The sequence below is a fragment of the Pteronotus mesoamericanus genome, unplaced genomic scaffold, assembly GCF_021234165.1.
Source record: "Pteronotus mesoamericanus isolate MK-2021 breed Mesoamerican mustached bat unplaced genomic scaffold, CSHL_Meso_final contig_50, whole genome shotgun sequence".
Lineage (NCBI taxonomy): Eukaryota > Metazoa > Chordata > Mammalia > Chiroptera > Mormoopidae > Pteronotus > Pteronotus mesoamericanus.
This window is the reverse complement of record NW_026555186.1, coordinates 21988722-22010278: the sequence shown is the minus strand read 5'-3', so window position 1 is coordinate 22010278 and position 21557 is coordinate 21988722. Positions and strand designations below refer to the sequence as shown.

General features: G+C 33.1%; 1 protein-coding gene across 3 annotated transcripts in view; it reads right to left on the bottom strand.

The window, feature by feature from the left end:
- Nucleotides 1-875: 875 nt before the first annotated feature.
- SREK1 (splicing regulatory glutamic acid and lysine rich protein 1) overlaps nucleotides 876-21557 on the bottom strand; it is a 39021-nt gene continuing 18339 nt past the window's right edge. For 2 of the 3 annotated variants that reach the window (XM_054578434.1, XM_054578436.1), the window contains 6 exons: nucleotides 20764-20878; nucleotides 16133-16252; nucleotides 15386-15772; nucleotides 11125-11220; nucleotides 5301-5445; nucleotides 876-4199 (listed from right to left, as the gene is read on the bottom strand). In XM_054578434.1, coding sequence (XP_054434409.1) covers nucleotides 4050-4199; nucleotides 5301-5445; nucleotides 11125-11220; nucleotides 15386-15772; nucleotides 16133-16252; nucleotides 20764-20878 — 1013 coding nt within the window. In that variant the 3' untranslated portion in view covers nucleotides 876-4049. The remainder of the gene's footprint in view (nucleotides 4200-5300; nucleotides 5446-11124; nucleotides 11221-15385; nucleotides 15773-16132; nucleotides 16253-20763; nucleotides 20879-21557) is intronic. The other variant, XM_054578435.1, reaches the window with a different exon arrangement.

Below are 21557 nucleotides of genomic sequence, written 5' to 3'. Positions count from 1 at the left end.
AGGGAATTCTTTAGATTGTTCCCCAATATTTTTGCCTACCCGTAACCTTAAACTAGTAGAACTCAATCTCAACTCTAATTCTTCAGTATGGGTTTCATGAATTTGAACTTAATATGGTTAAGAAATTATCTAATAAATAAAGGTTAATAATGAAGGGAACTATTCATTCCAGTCCTGGGAAAATAACGTGAAGCTTCCCAGAAGCTGGCAATTTTCAAAACTGTTAGCTAGGTACAAGTAAATTTAAAAATCAGGCAACAGACTACTAACCTGCTTTTAAAAACAATGCATTAAGGAATGTTAGATTAGAAATAAACTAATAATTATAATAAACTGTTAGAAACTATTAAAGTACTTTAAAATAAAATGGGGAAAAAATCATGAGCTATTAAATCCAACCTAATAGAATATAGAACAAAGTCATTAATAGCTTTACTTTTACTTTTGAAATAATGTATGTCTTTGGGCAGAATCATTAATAAAAATGCACTAAGGAAAACAAATTCACCCACAAACCCAAGATTAAGCAGGGAAGTCTATTTGAGAAGATTAATTTATTACATTTATACTGGACTCTTGCTTTCAGAAATGTAATTTAGCCATTTTTAAGAGCGCTTTTGAAATTTGAAAGCAATTTAAATGATTAATAAAGAAAATATTAAGTATATAAGTAGCAAGAAATTTTTTAAATATTTAAAAGAAACATAATTACTTTGCTGAAATGGCTCTACACTATGCCTGCCCAATTAAATTCATATAGTATTTTTTAAAGAAAATATAAGGACTAATTGAAATTTTAAGTTATTCAATGCATCCCTCCAAAAGGATTCTCTTTAATTGCTAATTCAACTATTAAGCATTTAAATCAAATATTATTTCTAATAGATTTTTTAAAATTTTAAAAAGCCTGTATATGTATTATAATCCTTAAATTTGAATATTATCTTCAGTTGAAAAATCTGAATTTTTTTAAGTTTTAAGATGATAGTAACATATATAGGAATGAGTGGGGATCCTGATTGACTAATATCACAAGATACTATTTTGTTGACAAAATACTGATTCTAAATGTCAAGGGTTTTTTTAAAAATTTTTATTGAGCATGTCAAAATTTAAGTCACTGACACTTCTGAAGATCAAGGTGGTATACAGTGAACCTCTTGAAAAACAAAATTCTAAACAGGAAATCACAAGATGACTAGTATTTGCAATTGTAACAGATGGAAAATAACTAAGGAGATGGTTGCAGAAGTTGGAAAACAAAGATTTATACTTGTTTTCTCACATGAAACTGGCTACCTTATGGAGGACATTTTATATTATCATTTTAGTGTTCACTGCCGAAAAGCAAGAACAAGAGGGCCAACAGAATTTGTCCAGAATAATGAAGAGCAATTACAATTTAAAGAACAGAGTGTATTCTCTGTGTGGTCAAGCTAAAAAAGATAATTACATAAGGTTTCAAGTATAAAATGGCTGTCTTCTTGGCCTTACCTCAAGTTTTTCTGACAGTATCTACCTGGGATAAACAAGAATAATCTTAAAGAAAAAAACAAAATACCTTGAAAGAAAATAACAAATGGAAACATATTAGCTCTCATAGTGAACAGAGAAAAAGTCTCCCTCCCTCTCACACACACACACACCCCAGTATCTATACACCCTAGAAAGTTTTGCTTCCATAAGCCCTAATTTAAGAAAATGATTTCACTTTCTCCAGACCTCTTGCATTCCTACTTATGCCCACCTTTTACAAATCACTATCTTTCATTATTTTAAAGCTGATTAAATATCAGCAAGAAAAATAATTAACAGCAGGACCCAAATTAAATATATTAATTATAACATAAAAAACATTTAATAGAGTCCAGAGTACAAGAAAACACCTCAAACTTTAAATGATTGTTTTACAGACACCACACAAACATGCACTCCATGTGAAAATAACTTCTATAGAAATATAAAAAAGAACAGGATAAAATTAAGATGCTATTTTGAAATGCATAAACAAATACTTTCCTCTAAAATACTTAGCTTTATTAGAGAAATGGTACTAAAAATAACAAAGATTCAAACATTTGCTCTATTCTACTTACATATCATAAATAAGACAACTGTTGATGCTAGACATACGTACTCCTTCACGATCTTTCCATATTCACCAAGCATTCTTGTATCAGAATAAGCTGTTTACCAGCCAACCGTATGTGGTTGAATGATTAAAATGACCATCTATACTTTACATAGTAAAGCATTTTCAAAAATTTTAATGTACACAGTGACAAAAAGAAAAAATACCACAGTAATTCTGGACACATGAAGAGTAATTAAGCAGCTTCATAATCAAATCAGGCTTCATTATTTGCAATAAGGGCAATTCTTTCCATTCTCCACCAAATACTTAAGTTTCAATAGTATTAACATTAAAAGAAAACTCAGGTTGAAACCAAGTAACTGATGTGCTACCCAGCTTTTTAAATCTATAAGTAACTCTTCCCATGAGGTAAGGCAACTGAGTAATTTGATTGTATTAGATTGTATTAAAATAATTATACTTGATTTTTCAGTAACATGCTAATTAACAGATAACTTTTTTGGAAACGTAACAATAATGAAAAGAGTTTTGAAACCATGAGTTATAGTATGGGGGGGAAATATTAGCAATATTGTCATTTTACTACTTGCATACTTTTTTCAAAAAGTGAACCTATGAATGATGGATGACCTGTCTCTTAATCCAAGTAAACATATCCTTAAACATAAAACCACCTCATGTGTTCTCCCTTAAGTACAATTTCTGTACAACATCTTTATAGAGAAGATGATTGAGAGGTAATAATTAAGGCCATCCCATGTAGACAACTAAAGGGTTTGCTTAAAGTAAATTAAGAACATGCTTCATTTTCAATTATCACAGTATAAAACTGATGGTCCCAAAACTGCACTGTTGTTTTAAAAGCTCTAAAGTCATTCTTGAAAACAGGACTTCCCTCTCATGTTAGGTGAACTAAATAAGAAGCTCTTCTGATATATTACTTACACACTTCTCTATGGGAGTGAATGGAATATCCATCTCAATTCCATATGACTTGAGAATGACTAGCACATATAAAATTCTAGAAAACAGTATACCACATTGTAGAAGGCACTAAAGCTTCAGCTTGTGCTCCCATAGCCCATTTTGAAAACCCAAGTTTTCTTTTTATAATGACACCTTTGCCACCTACCGCTGACAACACACACTGCAATATTATTCATAAGCTTGGAAATGTCAAGAAAGTTAAAAAAAGAAGTGCTTATTTTGTGGGGAAATCCAATGATTCTAAACACTGAATACTAATACATTATTATTAGTATTCAACACAGTCATTCTTTCTGTGGAAAGAGAACAGTAGTAGCATGCATTGAAGGTTGTTTTTTAATCCACTTATTTAAGCAATTTTAATCTGTAAAACTATTTTAAAGAAAAACTGCTGTCCTAAACAGTGAGAAAAAGAAAACGCAATAGTGAGAATTTAACACAATCACTATAAATCCTGTGAAGTAAGTGTTAACACTTCTTACGTATTCTGCACTTACAAGGGTGGGTATATATTTGCACCGATTTCAAGCACATCATCAATTTGTATATATTGAAATTAAAAAAAAAGGTAAAACAATACAAAATTCAGTAACTAGAACTTTTTAAAAGAGCCTCCAATGCTTGTCTCCAGTCTTTATGGATAGTACAAATTTGGATCTTTAATGTCCCATTTATTTGTAATGGTTCTTGGCAAACACTAACGAACCACATGACAAGTGTGTCAGCCACCATGGAAATGCACAGATTTTACAAGATGAGTTTGGGTAACATCTGTTATTTTCATGATGTCCATGCTTTATTTTCTTACTCAGTAACAAGATGGCCACAAGGTCACCTAACAACTAGAACAGTTGTTAGCTCATATATTTATGCTCAACTGGATTTCTTCACTGTTTAACATCTTGTTAAGAGAATTAAAAGCTTTGGATTTTATTCCAGCGTGTGTTTAGAGGTGCATTTGTTGGTCCTATACCGCTTCTGTTTTGGTAGAGAGGTTTTCTTCATTTGGCTGACAATTCCCATTTTGCTGTACTTTGTTTTCCTCAGTCCTAGGTGCATCCTTGTCGTCTGCTTCTTTGCCCATACTTGATTCTGGTTCTTTATTGTGCTCCTTCTCCTATGATAAGTATTAAGATATACATTTATTATTTTTCTCAAGAGTTGCCTGCTACTACCTCTGCTTATGGCTAAAATATGTAATTTTATGTTTTGTGAATTAATAAAACTGGGTATTTTCTCCCATTACCTTTTCATATAAATAGAATATACAAACATTATCAATATATCTCTTGTACTTCTTCTAAAAGTCGGACAACCCTTGAGAATTAAATTAGAATAAAATAGATCAACAGGCAGTCTAAGAAGTGTTCAATAAATGTTTACTGACTTCAAAAAGTATGACAGATATGCTAAAAAGGTAAAACAGTTCCCTGGGATGCCAGGACAGATGCGTAATCTGAATTCCAAGGAAACAAAAATAAGGGAATGTAAAAAAGGAAATCACTGTTCCTCCTAACAAAGACTGTCCAAGAACAGTCCAAATTCTGCCACCATCTTAAGGGAAAATTAAATGAGAACATGTGGAATACTGCCTAGCACATACCAAGTGCTCAAGAAATCCAGGTTATCAATGTTATTGACGATGATAAACTATTATCAGAATAAGAGTAAATAAAACTGTTAAGATAAAAGCTCCAGAATTCATAATTGATTTTCAAATACAAATTATACCAGTATAACATAGAAATTAACATAATTCACAAGCTCTTAGAATAGTCATCCAAAAACCCTTACTTGACCGAATTTGGTTTTCCATTAATTGCTCTAATTCTACAAACCTTATTTCAGTATATATTACAAAATCAGTAATGACAGAACTGTTAAATTTGCTCAAATTTAGTGAGGAAAATGGTATCAAGTAGAAATCTTAGTATAAAATCAAACATTATCTGTTACAGGTAGTCTAAGTTTTTTCTTATTGTATGCCATTCTATGATTCTCTAAAATAAGAAATGTGATTGTTTAAATTTCAATTAGCTTTACCTCATCCCTTCAAAATTTAGTTTTTAAAAAAATTGTCAATTTAACAAATATGAGAAAATACCAAAAAAATTTGTTGTCTTCAAGGAGCTTTTAGCCTAAAACTACTTCTATGCAACAAAGAACCACCTCAATTATTAATTATTCAAAGTCTAAACACTGAATGACCACTGCTTACTTTAAGTGAAGTACTGTTCTTCTCCAATTTTTCCTTCCCATCTCTGTCATTAGAATTCTTTCTTGTAGAAGTTGAACGTTCTCTCTCTCTTCTCTCACTGATATGGTCCCTCTCTTTTTCTCTCTTTTTATCCTTCTTATTTCTGCTGTAAGAATAGTGATAATGTCAATTAATTTCTAAGAAATTAAAGACCTGCTATAACAAAATACTCTTACCTAATACTAAAGCATTGTACATAAGCGTACCTAGTTTGACCAAGTAACATAAATGAGACCTATACCTCATCTACTCTACCCACACTCTAACATTCTAAAGATATACAAGTCATTTTAGCAAAGGCTACCTGTGTTCACATAAAACAAATGTGGTATTGTCAATTCATTAGTTATTAAACACTCAAGAGTTATCTGCTGTAATTAGGATAAAATATAAACAAACAAATATATACATTTTAAACCCACATTTTCACAGCAAAAAATGAATAAGCAGAAAGTAATGAAAAGAGAAAAGAATCAGATGTGGCTGCCAGGCAGGACTACTAGCAAAACTGGAATTTCAAATAACTTTTTGTGCCACGTGTCCTCATCATGCACCATTACAAAGAAGCCCCACCAATGCAAGAGCAAAAGTAAAGCAGAAGATGGAATGAGCAAGTTTCATTTATTTAAAAAGAAAGAAAAAAAAAAAGTACCCTTAAAATTAAAGGGAATAGCCCTGGCTGGTATGGCTCAGTGAATTGAGCGCTGGACTGCGAACCAAAGGGTCACCAGTTTGATTCCCAGTCAGAGCATATGCCTGGGTTGCAGGCCAGGTCCCTGGTAAGGGGTGCTCAAGAGGCAACCATACACTTACGTTTCTCTCCCTCTCTTTCTCCCTCCTTTCCCCTCTCTTAAAAAAAAAAAAAAGTTAAAGAGAATAAAACAATCCATTTCACAGAAGAAGCATAACAAATAGCTTCCACCCAAAATTGCCCTGATGTGGAATTCTAAACTTTTGTCTCTTAATTATGAACAGTTTAAAAATAAACACAAAGACCACTGAAACAAATACAGACACCTAGGAAACAAATCCAAGTTCATATGAAAAATTAATATAACAAAACTGGCATCTCACATCACTGGGGAAAAGATTTTTTTTTTTTTATAAATAACAGGTTTGGAGACAACTGGATTATTATTTGGTAAGTGATAAAATTGGATCCATATCTGATTCCACATAGATAAATAATCCAAATGTGTTTGAGACCTAAATATTTTAAATAAAACAACACACTACTAGAAGAAAACATGGGTGAATTTCTTTAATGTAGGTGAAGAAAAAGATTTTTTAACCATAACTAAAATTTCAGGTCCACTAAAAGTAAAGACTGTCTATATAAACTTGCAAAGCCAAAATACCAACATTAGCATATTCAGAAGAAAAATGACAACCCCCCCCATAATACATTTGCAACATACTTGTATGTACATGTATCTTTATACATAACTCTTTAAAGTCAAGGGAGCAAATGCATCAAACAGAATAAAATTCTTAGGAATAAACTTAACCAAGAAGGCAATAAAGACAAATATTTGGGAAGACATCCATGTTCATGGGGAAGACTTAAATACTGTAAAGATGACAAGACTATTCAGAGTGATCTACAGATTCAGTGCAATCCCTATGAAAATCCCATCAGTGTAATTAATAGAAACAGAAAAACCCATCCTAAAATTCATATGGAATTTTGAGGGATATCAAATAGCCAAAACAATCTTAAGAACAAAGTTGGCATTAAGGACCAGACATATAGACCAATGGTATAGAGTAGAAAGCCCAGAAATAAACTCATATATGGTCAAATAATTTTTTTTACAAGGTGCTAAGACTCATTCTATAGGGAAAGGACAACCTTTTCAACAAATTGTTCTGGGAAAACTGCGTAGCTATATGCAAGTTGAAACTGAATCCTTGCTTTATACCACATATAAAAATGAACTCAAAATGGATCAGAGAACCAAACATACAAGCTAAAACTAAGAAAGTCTTAGAAGAAAACATAGGGAAAAACCTTCATGGCACTGTATTTAGCAATGATTTCTTGACACCAAAAGGACAAGCAGCAAAGGGGAAAAATAAATCTGACTTCATCAAAATTATAAAACTTTTGTACGTCAAAGGATACTATCAAGGAAGTAAAAAGACAACCCACAGAATGGAAGAAAACATTTTAAAATCATGTATCTGGTAAAAAAAATTAATATCCACTGAACAAAACACAACCCAATTCAAAATGTACAAAAACTTGAATAGACATTTCTTTAAGATATACAAATGGCCAATAAGCACATGAAAAAAGTGCTCAACATCACTAATCATGAAATGCAAAACAAAACCACAATGACATACCACTACACACTCACTAGAATGACTATAATCAGAAGCAAACAGGAACAAGTTATCAGTTAGCATGTAGAGAAACTAGAACTGTTGTACATGGCGGAAGGGAATATAAAATGGCAAGCTAGTTTGGAAAACAATTTGGCAGTTTCTCAAAAAGATAAAGTTTTTATGACTCAGCAATTACCACTCCTAGTAAACCCAGGAAAAATGAAAATATATCCACACAATAACTTGTACATGAATATTCAAAGCAGCATTTTCCATATCCAAAAAACAGAAATAATACTAAATGTCTGTCAACTAAGAACGGATAAATGTTTTTTATCCACACAGTCATATATCATTCACCCAAAAAAGGGAATGAAATACCAATCCGTGCTACAACATGCATGAATCTAACCTTGAAAACATTAGCCCAAAAAGCCAGATACAAAAGACCACACATATTGTATGAATCCAAAAATGAAATGCCCAGAAGGGGCAAATCCAGAGACACTAAATAAATTAGCGGCTCTCAGGAGCTATGGGGAATAACTACAAATGGTTATGGGCTTTCTTAACCATTTAATAATAAACAACATTAATTTTTATTAATAATAAAAATAATTAAAAAGTTCTACAATTAAATAGCGGTAATGGTTACAGGACATTGTGAACATACTAACAACCACTTAATTGCATATTTAAAAAGAGTAAACTTTAAAATAAGTGAATTATTTCTCATTTAAAAAAAATAACCTAGGTGAAGGTAGGGTTGGGTGCAGTCAGTGACCATATACACACACAGAGCATATACCTTATATACTATCTTCTGTGAAAACAGGAGAAATTAAAATATATGTATCTACTCAATTTTACAAAAAGAATGGAACAATAAAATAAACAATCACTTACAGAGGATGAAGGGGGAGCTAGGTAAAGAAAATAGGGAAGGGAGTTGCACTTTGTGAATACTACCCTTTTGTCTAATTTGCGTTCACAACTAAGAAAAGTCTCGACTTTCATAAGCAAAGTTTTTTTTCCAATAAAAATATAGCTATCTCTATAGTATCCTATACCTTCCATTAGTCTCACCTAAAAACAAATAACCCACAAACAAAATATCCCTACTGGGAAACATGCTTCTTACGCTCCGACAAAGCTTTTTATAAATTTCTCTTTTCTAAGCTTAGAAAACCAATGGAAAAACTATGACATATCAGAAAGGCAGTCGGATAAAAAAAATAAATACCATCCTATGTACAAACACAACCTCCAATTAGGTAACATAATGAAAGACCTCATTTACAAACACAACAAAAAAAAGTAAAATATACCTAAAAATGAATTTAGAATATGCATAAAATCTGTATGAGACGAAAGATGAAAAACACTAAAGATGGCCTGAATGAGCAGAAAGATATACCATGTTCCTGGATAGAAAGATTCACCATCATAAGTTTTATTTATTAATAAAGCTACTTATACATTTTCTAATTGATAAATGTAATGCACTTGTAATACAAATCATCAATAGGTTTTATTTCTAGAACCTACACAACTGATTCTTCTGTTCAAATGGAAAAATAAACATACAAGCATGGTCAGAAAAGCTCTAAAAAGAGCAATGGGCAGTGTGGAGAACAGGCCTTATTAGATAGATACTAAGAAATACTATGCAGTCTGAATGGCTAAAACCATGGGGCACTGGTACACAAATTATCAGTCAAACCAATCCAACAGCCTAGTTTAGCAATTTTCAACCAGTGTGCTGTGAGAATTTTTAAACCAGGTAATATCTGACTATTTAGTAAGGGGTACTGACCTCTTTTCCTTTAGATTATCCAAATTAAAAAAATCAAAAATCAAAAACAAAAAAACCTGACAACAGCCAACACTACAATAGCTGTCTGGTGTGAATGAATCAAAATTACACCCATTTTTTTTGTCAGATCAGCAAAAAATACATTATTTTGTCAGATCAGCAAAAAAAAAAAAAAAAAAAAGTGGATTTTTAATAATTAGTTTATGTCTATCGTAAGATGAAAAAGGTTGAAAATTGCTTGCATAGAAGGTCCAGAAATAGACCCAAACAGAAAAATTTAGTACATGACAAAAGCAACATATCAAACTAGTGTTAGAAAAATTGAGTTGTTGATAAAGTGATATTAACTCCTAATAGATCAAAAATATAAAAGTAAAAATAAAATTATAAAAGAAAAAATGGAAATTCCACTTAATCCTAGAATTAGGAAAATACCTTTCTAAATTTATGACAAAATCTAGAAATCGTAAAGGAAAAATACTTGAGAAACTGAATTATATAAAAATTAAAAACAAATTAGTATTTAAAACCTGGTATTTAACTATGACCAATTAAATAATAGTTATTAAATAGATTCATTATTTAAAAATATTTTGCTTAGCATACTAGCAAGTATGCATACTCTAAATTACTTCATTTGTAAGGGTGGTCAACTTAGAAACAGTAACTTAGAAAGATAAGCTGACAAACTAGGAATGATACTTGGTATCAAATCATTAAATAATCATCTCCCTAATAGAAAAAGAGTTCCTGAAAATAACAGAAAACAGACTCCACCGGAAAACTGGCAAAGTATACAGACAATTCACAGGAAAGGAAGTACAAATGGCCTTCATATATACAAAGAGATGCCCACCTTCACACTTAAGAGAAATGCAACTAAAATTACTTCATGTTGGTACCATTTCTCATCTATCAGGCAGACAAAAAACCCACAACTTTTGATTACATAACCTGTTATAGCTGTAGGAAAACAGGCACCCTCATACACAGCTGGTTAAAGGACAAGGTGCTGCCAATCCTTAGGGAGGGCAACACAGAAATATCTCTCAACATTATGAATACAATCCTCCGACTCAACATTACCATTTCTGGAAAATTTTCCAACATACTTGCACACTACAAAATGAGCTAAGTCCAAACCTATTCATTACAGTATTGTATAGTTTATAACAGAAAAATTAAGAAAATGCATTCTACTGCAGGCTGGTTAAACTAAGGTACTATCATACAATGAAAGGTGCATGTGAAAATTAATGAAGCAGCACTCTCTGAAAAAGATGGAAAGATCTGATAGTTAAATGACAAAAGCAAGAGCACAGCAGTACCATGTGTCTGTTTTGTACTAACTCTTGTATGAGAAATAGGAAAATAAATAGGAAAATAAAAAATTACACAGTCTCACCTTGTTTACGTATACATTTAAAAAACAGGAAGGGTATACAAAAAACAAAAGTCATTACTTAGGAGGACAGAGTAGATGGGCACGTGGGTGGAAATGAAGATCAGTGTGTTATTTTTCATATTGTTTTGATCTCTGAACCATGCAAATGTTTATTTTTCATTCAGAAACATAGAGACTAAAGAAAAATCCACCCCCCTCTTCCTCATTAGTTTTAGCATATGCTTTCAACGTACCTTCTAGGAGATGGAGACCTAGAAGATTTCCTTTTTATGGTTTTTGATGTTCTTGGGGATCTGGAAGAACTCCTGCTCCTCCTCCTACGCCTTTCCCTGAAAGTCAAAGATATGCCATTTTAAAAAGCTATTTAAATAAAAGGCAATTTAAATACACAAACAAAAGTCCTTCATGCTCTCAAGTAAATAGTGTTCTTTGCAGGCCAGTTTAACCCCACGTCCTTTATAAGCACATTCTTTTATTTGATTTTAGTGCAGGTCAAATTATGAACCATGAATCTTACAGACTGATAAAAAGATATCCTAAGATTTCATATTAGAAAGGGCAGAGGATCTCCAATTCACCTGGTTTATCTGAACAAATATATCTTGAGTAGAAAAAAAATTAATGGATGTTTTGAATTCTCTCAAGTATGTTCTTCCTTCGCATCTAACACTATGTTTGCTTATCACACCCTTTGTCATGCATCTAGTTAGCTCCTTGCTGCCCCACTGTGGATTATTTTGTAACAAAGAAACATGCCTTTTTCAAGAACTGAAAGGTAAACTGGCTTGCAAAATGTGAACTTCTCAGACCTAAATATTTAGAATATCTCTAAAAGTATTTACATTAACTCATCTTATGCTTTACCCTCCCATCTCCTACCATTTCATTACTGTTCTGTTATTTAAAGTTGACTGCACAGTTGCTTAGATATAAGTAAAATACTTAAAATCTGGGATTTAAATAATTCAAAGTAAAAAAACAATTGCTAAATAGATTAAATGTTTATTATTATGAGGAACTATTTTGCTTAACATATTAGCAAATATGAATACTCTAAACCACTTCATTTCTAAGGTGGTTGACTTAGAAACAAATTTCAAGATGTCCAAAATTCAGGGGATGAGGTATGAGGATATAGTTACTAAATGATTCATGTATCCAAAAAGCTCTCTCACAAGCAGTTCTGCTCAGTAGTGCCACATAGCTGAAAGAATCTAATCTTCTAGAATTTAAGTTGTTCTTACCAACTCAGTAAATGGACTCTAGGTTAACGAAACACTATTTTTAATTTACAAAAACAACACCTAAATAATACGCAGATGTAGTATATACGGTAGATGTTAAGACCAAAAAAGTTCAAGAATTTTGAGAACACAAATAAGTCAATTCCAACTCTACCTAAAGCTCTCCCCTCCATTACCCAACTTAATTTTCAGAATATCCCAAAATTATACTTCTGAATGATGAAGAAATTAGGTAACGATATTTCACTCAATTAATGCTATCCTGTAACAGCTCAGCACCAGACCCTGAAATACTTTTTTTAATAGCATAAGAACGTCAGGGTATCCCAGACTTGAGGTTGACACAAAAGGGCTCAGCCTTGATCATTCTGATTCTTGCTTGTTCAGGAAGCACTATGTATAAGTGGACATCCAATGACAACCAGCTGATGATAAGAGCTAAGGCCAAACAGACAGCAACCTAGAATATTAATTAGCTGGGAAAGAAGTGAGCGTCTGTAGTATGAAGAACTGTGGTTAGTTAGAATTAGATTTGAAACTTACTTCCACACCTTACCAGCTAACAATTTGCAGTCATATTGCTTTTAAACTAAACCTCAGTTTTTCCAACTGGTAAATGGAGGTACCCAAGCCTTGCAGTGTTGTTATGGGGATTTAAGATAATACCAATAAAGTGCCAAGTATAGTGCCCGGCACATAAGAGGTGCTCAATAAGTATTTTCTCCTTCCCTTTCCTTGTTTCACCTTTATTAACAGTAACTTTTAAGCATTAGAAGTTTTTTAAATATCAAAAGTTTCTTTAAAAAAGATTAGGTGACAATGCTAGAAGTAAAAATATTAAGTAGACAATTTTTATGAGCCATTGAAATGTTTCCCATTTATTAAATCAGAGCACTTAAGAAACAGAAAAATGATAAAAGTTGAGAAATTTTAACTCTTCACCAAGGTCTTCTGAAGGCATGAAACATTCCAAACTGCCAAACTCTTAAGAACTAATGTTAGTCAGCATTTATTCTCCAGGCTTGAGGAGTTATTTAGGAATATACTTAAAACTGAAGGTGAACATCTGAACTTTCTTAAATATCAAGCAACTTTAAAATGGGCCATGAAAAAAATTAAACATTTCATAATCAACTGAAAAAGTAAATTCAACTAAATTTAAAGGAATCAAAATATTATTTGGTATTGTGAACAGTGATACCTAAACAATCTCATAAACACAAAAGAATGTGTAACATACAATCAGTAAAATCACTGTGTCATAAACGTGCAGTCACAGGCTCAATTGATACCCACAGTAAATGAGGTTATTCTTCAGGTTTTGATTAAATGTGCTAAAATATGACCTGTTTAAGTCCCATTTAAACATGCAGTGTTGCTTTCAACTTTATGCTTATGAGGCAGTTTTCTAAAGCAGGCAGCAAGTACTGGTTAGAGAATTCTCAAGTAACCTTAATCTCTAAGAAGAGAAAGGGCTACTCTATTCGTGATACCAAAGTACAAAGAAGAGGGAAAATTTCCTCTAAGCTTCCTCAAGTTTTAAAACCATGATAACAATAGTCTTCCCACAGGCTTATTGTAAGATTAAGTAAGATTAGTCATGAAAAACTGCTGACACATAAAATCTGATAAATAGTAAAAGCATTCAATAAATGTTTGTGATTATCTTGTATTATCTAACCATAAGCTAGCACTAAGAATAAGCTATTAAAGTTTTTTAAAAAGATATCTCAAATAATTTTCTATAAAAATTATGCTTAAAATATCTCAAACTTGCTAATATATATATTTTAGTATTTTTTAGTATAAAGCTCAACACAAATTAGAAACTTCTATTTACTTTATAGTCATAGTATCATCTGGAGTAATGAATGTAGGTTAGATAACCTTAAACCAATGAAGGTCCTCATTTCGCTGCTGTTATTATGGGAACCTACTCTACCTGGTGGCAGCATACCTATTAATAAATTAAGGGAACAATCCCAAGAAAAAAGCAAAACCTTAAAACTGACACAAGATGCACTCAACAAAATTGTCCTATAAAAATTAACTTAGATGACAAAGTGACAAACACTGTAGCTTTAGAGATCATTTTGCATAATGAATCTTACCACACCATTCTGAAGAATTACAGAAGCCTAAGAGGTCAATTTTTCTATAATTATGAAAAAACTTGGGCTGTTTCCATGTCTTGGCCATTGTGAACGATGCTGCAATGAACATAAGAGTACATCTATCTTTGAGAGTAAATGTTTTTAAATTTTTGGGGTAGATACCCAAAATAGGGACTGCTGAGTCATATGGTAACTCTCTTCTTAATTTTTTGAGGAACCTCCATACTGTTTTCCATAGTGGCTGCACCAGTTTACATTTCTACCAGCCAGTGAATGAAGGTTCCTTATTCTCCATAACCTCTCCAACACTTGTTATTACTACTTGTCTTGTTCATAACAGCCATTCTAACAGGTGCAAGCTAATGTCAAACTGCCCTTTGATAGATGTTTGGACAAAGGTGTGGTACAAATATACAATGGACTACTACTTGGCCCAAGAAAAGATGAAATACTGCCATTTGAGACAACATGGATGGATCCTGAGATTGAGAAAATCATGCTAAGTGAATTAAGTCAGATAGAAAAAGTCAAGAACCATTAAGATTTCTCTCATATGTGGGATATAAAACTGAAAGCAACAAATGAACAAACAAGACAAACAAAAACTCATAAATACAAACAACAGTATGGTAGATACCAGAAGGAAAGGAGGCTCAAGGGTATAAAGGGTAAAGGGGGTCAAATATAGGGTGACAAAAGGTGATTTAACTTTGGGTGGTAAAAACACAATGCAATATATGGGTGATGTATTATAGAACTGTACACTTGAAACCTATATAATTTTATTAACCAATGTTGCCCCAATTAAAAAAAAAAACAACAACAAAAAAAACCCCAACTTTTCCCTGCCATCCTCCCTCCAAGAAAGTTAGCATCTGCTGCTGCCACCACCACTAGGTTAAAATAATGGATTAAAAGGATAAGCAGAACTTTTCAAATAATTTTGTCCAATAGCAACCATCCTTCCTCCTCATAGGTTCTATACTGTGGCAAGCTTTTGTTCGAGAAATGTGTTCTCTGCAGAGGAAAATGTTCTGATATTACTGTACTGATTCAACTTGTATAGAATAATCTTTTCCCCTCAGTTAAATTCATGTTTACATTTGTCATCAGTAAAAATTTTAAGCATATCAAACCTGCTGGAACTACGAGATCTTCTTGATGCATTATAACTTCTGGGAGGTGTCCTGGACTTTTTATCCTTCTTTCTTTTCTCATCTATCTCTTTGGATCTGTCTTTTTCTCGTTCCTTTTCTTTATCCTGTTCTTTTTCCTTCTCTTTGTCTCGCTCCTTTTCATGCTCTTTTTCCCGCTCTCTTTCTCTGTCCTTTTCCTTGTCTTTATCCTTATCCCGGTCTTTTTCTCGTTCTTTATCCCGGTCTTTATCCTTGTTTTTTCCCCGTTCCTTTTCTTTTTCACGTTCCTTTTCCCTGTCTCTCTCTTTTTCCCTTTCCTTTTCTCTGTCTTTTTCTTTCACTCTTTCCTTTTCCTTGATCTTTTCTCGGGTGTCTTTTCTCTTGTCCCTTTAAAAACAAAAATAATTAAGTAAATTCACAACAGAAGTAATTCTACTTCCTCAAAGAACCTCCCTTTCTCAATATTTATCAACACAATTTATAAAACTTATTAAGATGTCACAGAAATTTCCATGTAACTCAGCTGTAAGCTGCTAAATGAAACAATTACCAGGTGAAATTAAGTCCAGTAGCCTGGAAGCCTCATGAGTCATAATGGCCTTAAGAGTCAAATCAATGAAAACCAATATTAATTATTACTAAAACTAATAAAAAAAAGTTTCATTCTCTCATTAAAAACCTAAACCGCAACAGATTTTTAACAAATGAAACCATGAAAACACTATCCATAATTTTCCAAAAACTCACCGTGAATGCGAACGACTCCTTGACTTCCGTCTCTCCCTAGACCTAGACCGTTTTTTATGTGGACTCTTAGATCTACGTCTATCTTTTTGTCTTGAACGTGATCTATTATGGGATCTACTCCTAAAAAAAAAAGAAAATTGTTAGAATGTCAAACCTTTTCCTTAGAATTTCAATTTTTAAAAATTTAAGATTTGTTTCAAGAGAATTTTAAAACCTATCCTGAAAGTCTATATCATTATTTTAAAATTCTCTTCCATGTAATGCTTCAGTTAGATTATCTAAAATAAATTTACTGAAAACTTTACCAGCTAGATCATTGTCCAGAACACAGATAAAAAGAGAGAAAGAATTTAAGTTATTTCCTATGTCAGACTTCGGTTGATACTTTGAGGTGTAGCTTGCTTTCTTTTCCTATTTTCCTTCTTACCACCCCCCACTCGAGGATGTCTCACAAAACAGCAAAATATACCTCTGTGAAAGCAGAAGGCAAAATAATGCTAGTTTTGTGAATTGTCTCTTCTTCTCATACAAATCTCTTTTGCTAATTATTATATGCCTCAATTAGTATAAAAGACTTCTATTGTCCAAGTTTCACACCATAAATTGTCTTTAACTCTTGGCTTGCATGTAATGACTACTGGTGATAACAACTTATCCTGACAGAGAGTAGTGGCTATATGGTTCAATAGTTTCTATAAATGGCTGTGTGCTGTCTGTGATAATACACATTAAGAAGAATATACAAGCAGCACAGTACTAGTGATGATACTAGTGTAAGAGGAAAATAAGCATCATTACTTATGAGTTAAAGATAATCAAATGCTGAATTTGCAAGGCCTTGATTTTCTAATTATATAAACAAAGTTATTAAAAGAAATCTTTATTACTGAAATTCTTCAAGGAAAAATAACTGTTAATCCAATTGTTATTCCTTTACCCCACTGAAATAACTATTTATTAATGTAATTTTTTATAATGAAATATTCTAGAAAGCATATATTAAAATATAACAAAACTGAATGCATACAACCTTAATAACAAAGTGATGAGACTCACCAGCTTTGGAGTCAAGACAATCTGGCTCTAACACTCAGCTCTGCCACACACTAGCTGTGAGAACTCTGGTTAGTCAATCTCTCTAAGCCTGAATTTCTTCATTTGTAAAGTGGAATAAGAATTATACCTACATCTCCTGGGGCTTTCATGAGGATTAAGTCAGATGATACAGAAAATTAATTGCCTAAGCAGTCTCTGGCACAGAGTACACGTTTAAAATTCTTAATACTCAATATTATCATCACCATCAACAATATAAATGAAAACTTTAAATTCTATATTTATTCCAAGGAGGTCAAATGAGCTTCCACAAGTAACCTTTATGTAATTAAAACTCATCTTGATAGTCATGGTTTCATGAATTAAAACAAATATCTATAAAAGAAATACATATAGTTAAATGCTTGTGGTATACTATGAAACCAGAAAACCCTCCAGACAACCATCAATTAATAATGAAATCTTGTTTTTTAATACTTTGTTCAGTTAAAATTTGCTTTCCAAGAGCTAATTTTCAACTAAACCATTCATCTATTGTCTTTAAAAAAATGTATTTATCTTCATACCAAATTTTAATATAATTCAGTCTGTTGAAATTCTTAGCGTTAATAACCCAAGAGATACAAGAATCAAGTAATGGGTATTAAGGCAATAATGCACAACTTAAAACACTGTAGTCTATTTACAGAAGTCCACATAAGGGTAATGTAATAAAGGGCCTTTGCTTCTATGTACTTAATAAAAAGTCTTAAGATTTCTGTTCTTGTTAACCTTGCTAAAAATATAAATCATTTTGTTTTTACTCAAACAATGCTTTCTAAACTTAATTAAGCAAAGAAACTCCTTTTAAAAATTTAAGCAGAGCCCTAATAAATTAAAAAAAAAACAAAAACATAACACTGATCACTTGGCTTCCTACCTTACCCTGTAGGTCCTCACAGTTACTGCCCAAGAATAATTACTGTATTTTAATTGTGACATTAAATATTTTCATCTATCTCACCCTCTAGTCAAAAAGCTTCAAATCGAGAGCAAATCTAATCCAACCAAAGATAAAGATTTGTTAGCAGTCCTCATTTTAGAGCAATGTGCAAAACTGCATTTATAACTTTAACTGTGAGTAAAGGGCAACTTACCATCATGTTGTATCAAAGATCATTTGTAAGTCAGTTGTTTCCCATAAATTATAAAATGTCTTACAGTTCCTATGCTGGTCTGTAAAGGTTACTTAATTTTAAAATAGTAATTATAGTACTGCTCACCTTTCCTAATACTGTCCCTATGAAAAAAACATACAAATTTGCAAACAAAAAGTAGAAACATATCATCCTAGCCCTAGCCAAGGTCACAGTGACAAGAAATCCCTTCCTCCCTCCTAACACAAGAAAAGGAAGGACTAGCTCCAGCTGGTGTAGCTTGGTGGATTGAGCAGCCTGCGAACCGAAAGGCGCAGATTCAGTTCCTGGTAAGTCCATGTGCCTGAGTTGCTTCAGGGCAGATCCCCAGTTAAGGGCATTAGAAAGGCAACCTATAGGATGTTTCTCTCTCCCATACCTCTCTTTTTTCCCTCTCCCTAAAAATAAATACATAAACTCTTTTAAAAACCAAAAGGAAGGGAAAGGGTGAGGGGGAGACCTAGTAGTACCTGAGAACAGTGAGAACTGAGAAGAGGTGGGCATTCAAGAGCCAGGGCTCCTACAACCAACATTCCTGGTAAGTCTAGTGGGTCAGAACTGAGGGTATCAAATCACACTAGCAATGGAGAGGAAGCCAATCAATGTCTGCCACCCACCTCCACTACTAGGGTTGGGGGGAGTCATTTCCATATCAAGATCCTTAAGTCAAATATTTTTTGGGTAAGGGTTTTCTTTCATTTACTTATTTACTTTGAGAGGGGCAGGAAGGGAGAAAGAGAGGATGAGAAATATCAATGTGTCAGGGACACATCGATTGGTTGCCTATTGCTTTCACACATCCCCAACTGGTGACCTGGCCTGCAACCAAGGCATGTGCCCTGACTGGGAATTGAACCAGCGACCTTTCAGTTCGCAGGCGGATGCTCAATCCACTGGAAGGGGGAAATATCCAAATGCACTTACAATGATGAGTAAAAACCTTAAAGTGGATAGTTAATTTTTTGGCCCTAACAGATACAGTTTCCCAGAGATTATTAAGGAAACAATGACGTTAATCATTAAGTTTTGCTTTATTCTAGCCTTGGAAAACCCCTAAGGCATTATATTTGGAGCGTGGCTCTCGTAATCAACACATAATGAGATTCAGGTCATTGGTCCTTTTTTTCCTCAGAAAAGAAGTTGTTACCCTTCAGTTCGATTCTGTATTTTCTTGATCACCATTATGTTCACCACATACTGTCAACCTATGGTAATATCCACAAGCTAGTATCACTGTTTCTATACCCCTTTCCTTCTCCAATGCTGGCTTCCGCTGGACTGCATCATTCCTTATACATGAAACAACATCCTTCACTTGGATTTGAACTTGCCTTACTATCAAGCCTTGAATAGTAAGGAATAGATAGTAAAACCACATCCCAGAAGAGATTTTGCAAACTAATAACGGAGAAGTATACACCAGTAAATAACAAGAAGTATATCCTGCTAGAGTCAGAAAATGAGTATCATAATCTTGTATCTCATTGTTTCAATCTCCTTTAATACAGAAAAACAGACTAAACCGAGCTTGCTGGTGAGGTTCAACATAGAGCAGCATACTGGTTTCCTCCCCTCCTTCTCTAATACACCCACACCACATACACATACACATGTACACACATTTTTCTATACCTCTTTTCTTTAGACATAAGTACAAAGGTACACACAGCATGCAGTTAGGATCCACTAGCACACTTCAGTAACTTCGCACTTCAGTAACGGCCCCTCCACATCTTTCAGAAGACAATAAAACTTATCACTTTAGGCTTACAATAAAGATGGTGTTTGCAAGCTTACATATTAAGGTCTCCTTTGCGCCAAACACACAACAGATTTAAAAAGAAAATTAAAACAGAGCTAGGCTCAAAAGTAAGATAAACAGAACAAGAAACAGAGCTAAGCACAATACAATAGCTGGAACTAAAGCCACAAGCTACTCCTGTGTTTGAAGTCCCTAAGTGCTAAAGATAGGTAACAACTTGGAAACAAGGTCTGTGGTGGTACTTCCCAGCCCTTCAGTGGGAGGGGCAGGGCCTGCAACTTCAGTGATATTTTCGGCACCCCCTACACGTGGTGTTTCCCTTTCCTCAACTTGAAAAATTTCTGCCAGTTCTGTATAAAGACTAGTTTACTCTTAGAAAATTCAGAAGCAGAGCATCTTATTAAGACAGAAAACCAATTTCTAAAACGGAAATTAAATTGAAATAAAAGTTATATATTAATTAGATAAAATTTCATTCTTAACTGTAGTATTATAGTTAAAGCTATATGTAATGGTAACCATACTTCCCGGTGAACTCTATGACATTTCTAAATTTGATATTTAGACAAAACCTTAGATATTTTAACTATTTTAAATACAAAACTAAAAAAATTTAAAACAATAACAGAAATTCTCACCTGTGTTTTGATTGTGATCTTTTCCTTCTAGAACGGGATTTTGAGCTAGACCTGGATTTTGAACGAGTGTGGGAACGAGATCGACCGCCTTTTCTTTCATTGCTCTTTCCAGACTCTGGGAGGAAAAAACCACTTTGCAGTGTAAGCTCAGAACAATTAAAGATCCCAGTTAATAATCAGGCACAAGGGGAATGTACCACACATAGTGCAAGGGGCCTACTCTCTGTACATCCTCCTCCTGTGCAATTATCCTTCAGAAACATCCAAGAAAGTCATTGCATAAACTCGTTGAGTGCAGCCACCCTGCAGCAGTACATATAAACCAGATGATTATAAACAGCTGTTCGTAGTATTTTGTTGCTGCCATAATGTACGATTATAACATGTCTGTAATTCCTATAACAGTGATTTTAAATCCTTTCTCCATTTATTTTGCTAGAATTGATGCTTAAATTCTGAGTGCTAATTTAGAAAATTTGCTCAAATGTAAACCATCTTAGACATTTTTAGACTGGATTTTAAAATTTTAGTTAGCAACACAAAAGTCTGAAGAGGTAGTTTGCTCTTTTTGCCTTGCTAAAATAGTGTGTTTTTCCTAAATCAGGGACTCCCTTTTTATTTTTAAAATTAAAGCTTTGATAAAGTGAGTCTCTTTAATCATCACATTTTAAATATATTTATTCTTGTTTTTAGCCTTGCAATAACATTTACACTTTACTTTTAGGCAAATCAGTTTTAAGCACTAATTTTGCTCTTTAAGTATAAACAACTGATTAACTCAGGCCAATGTGACT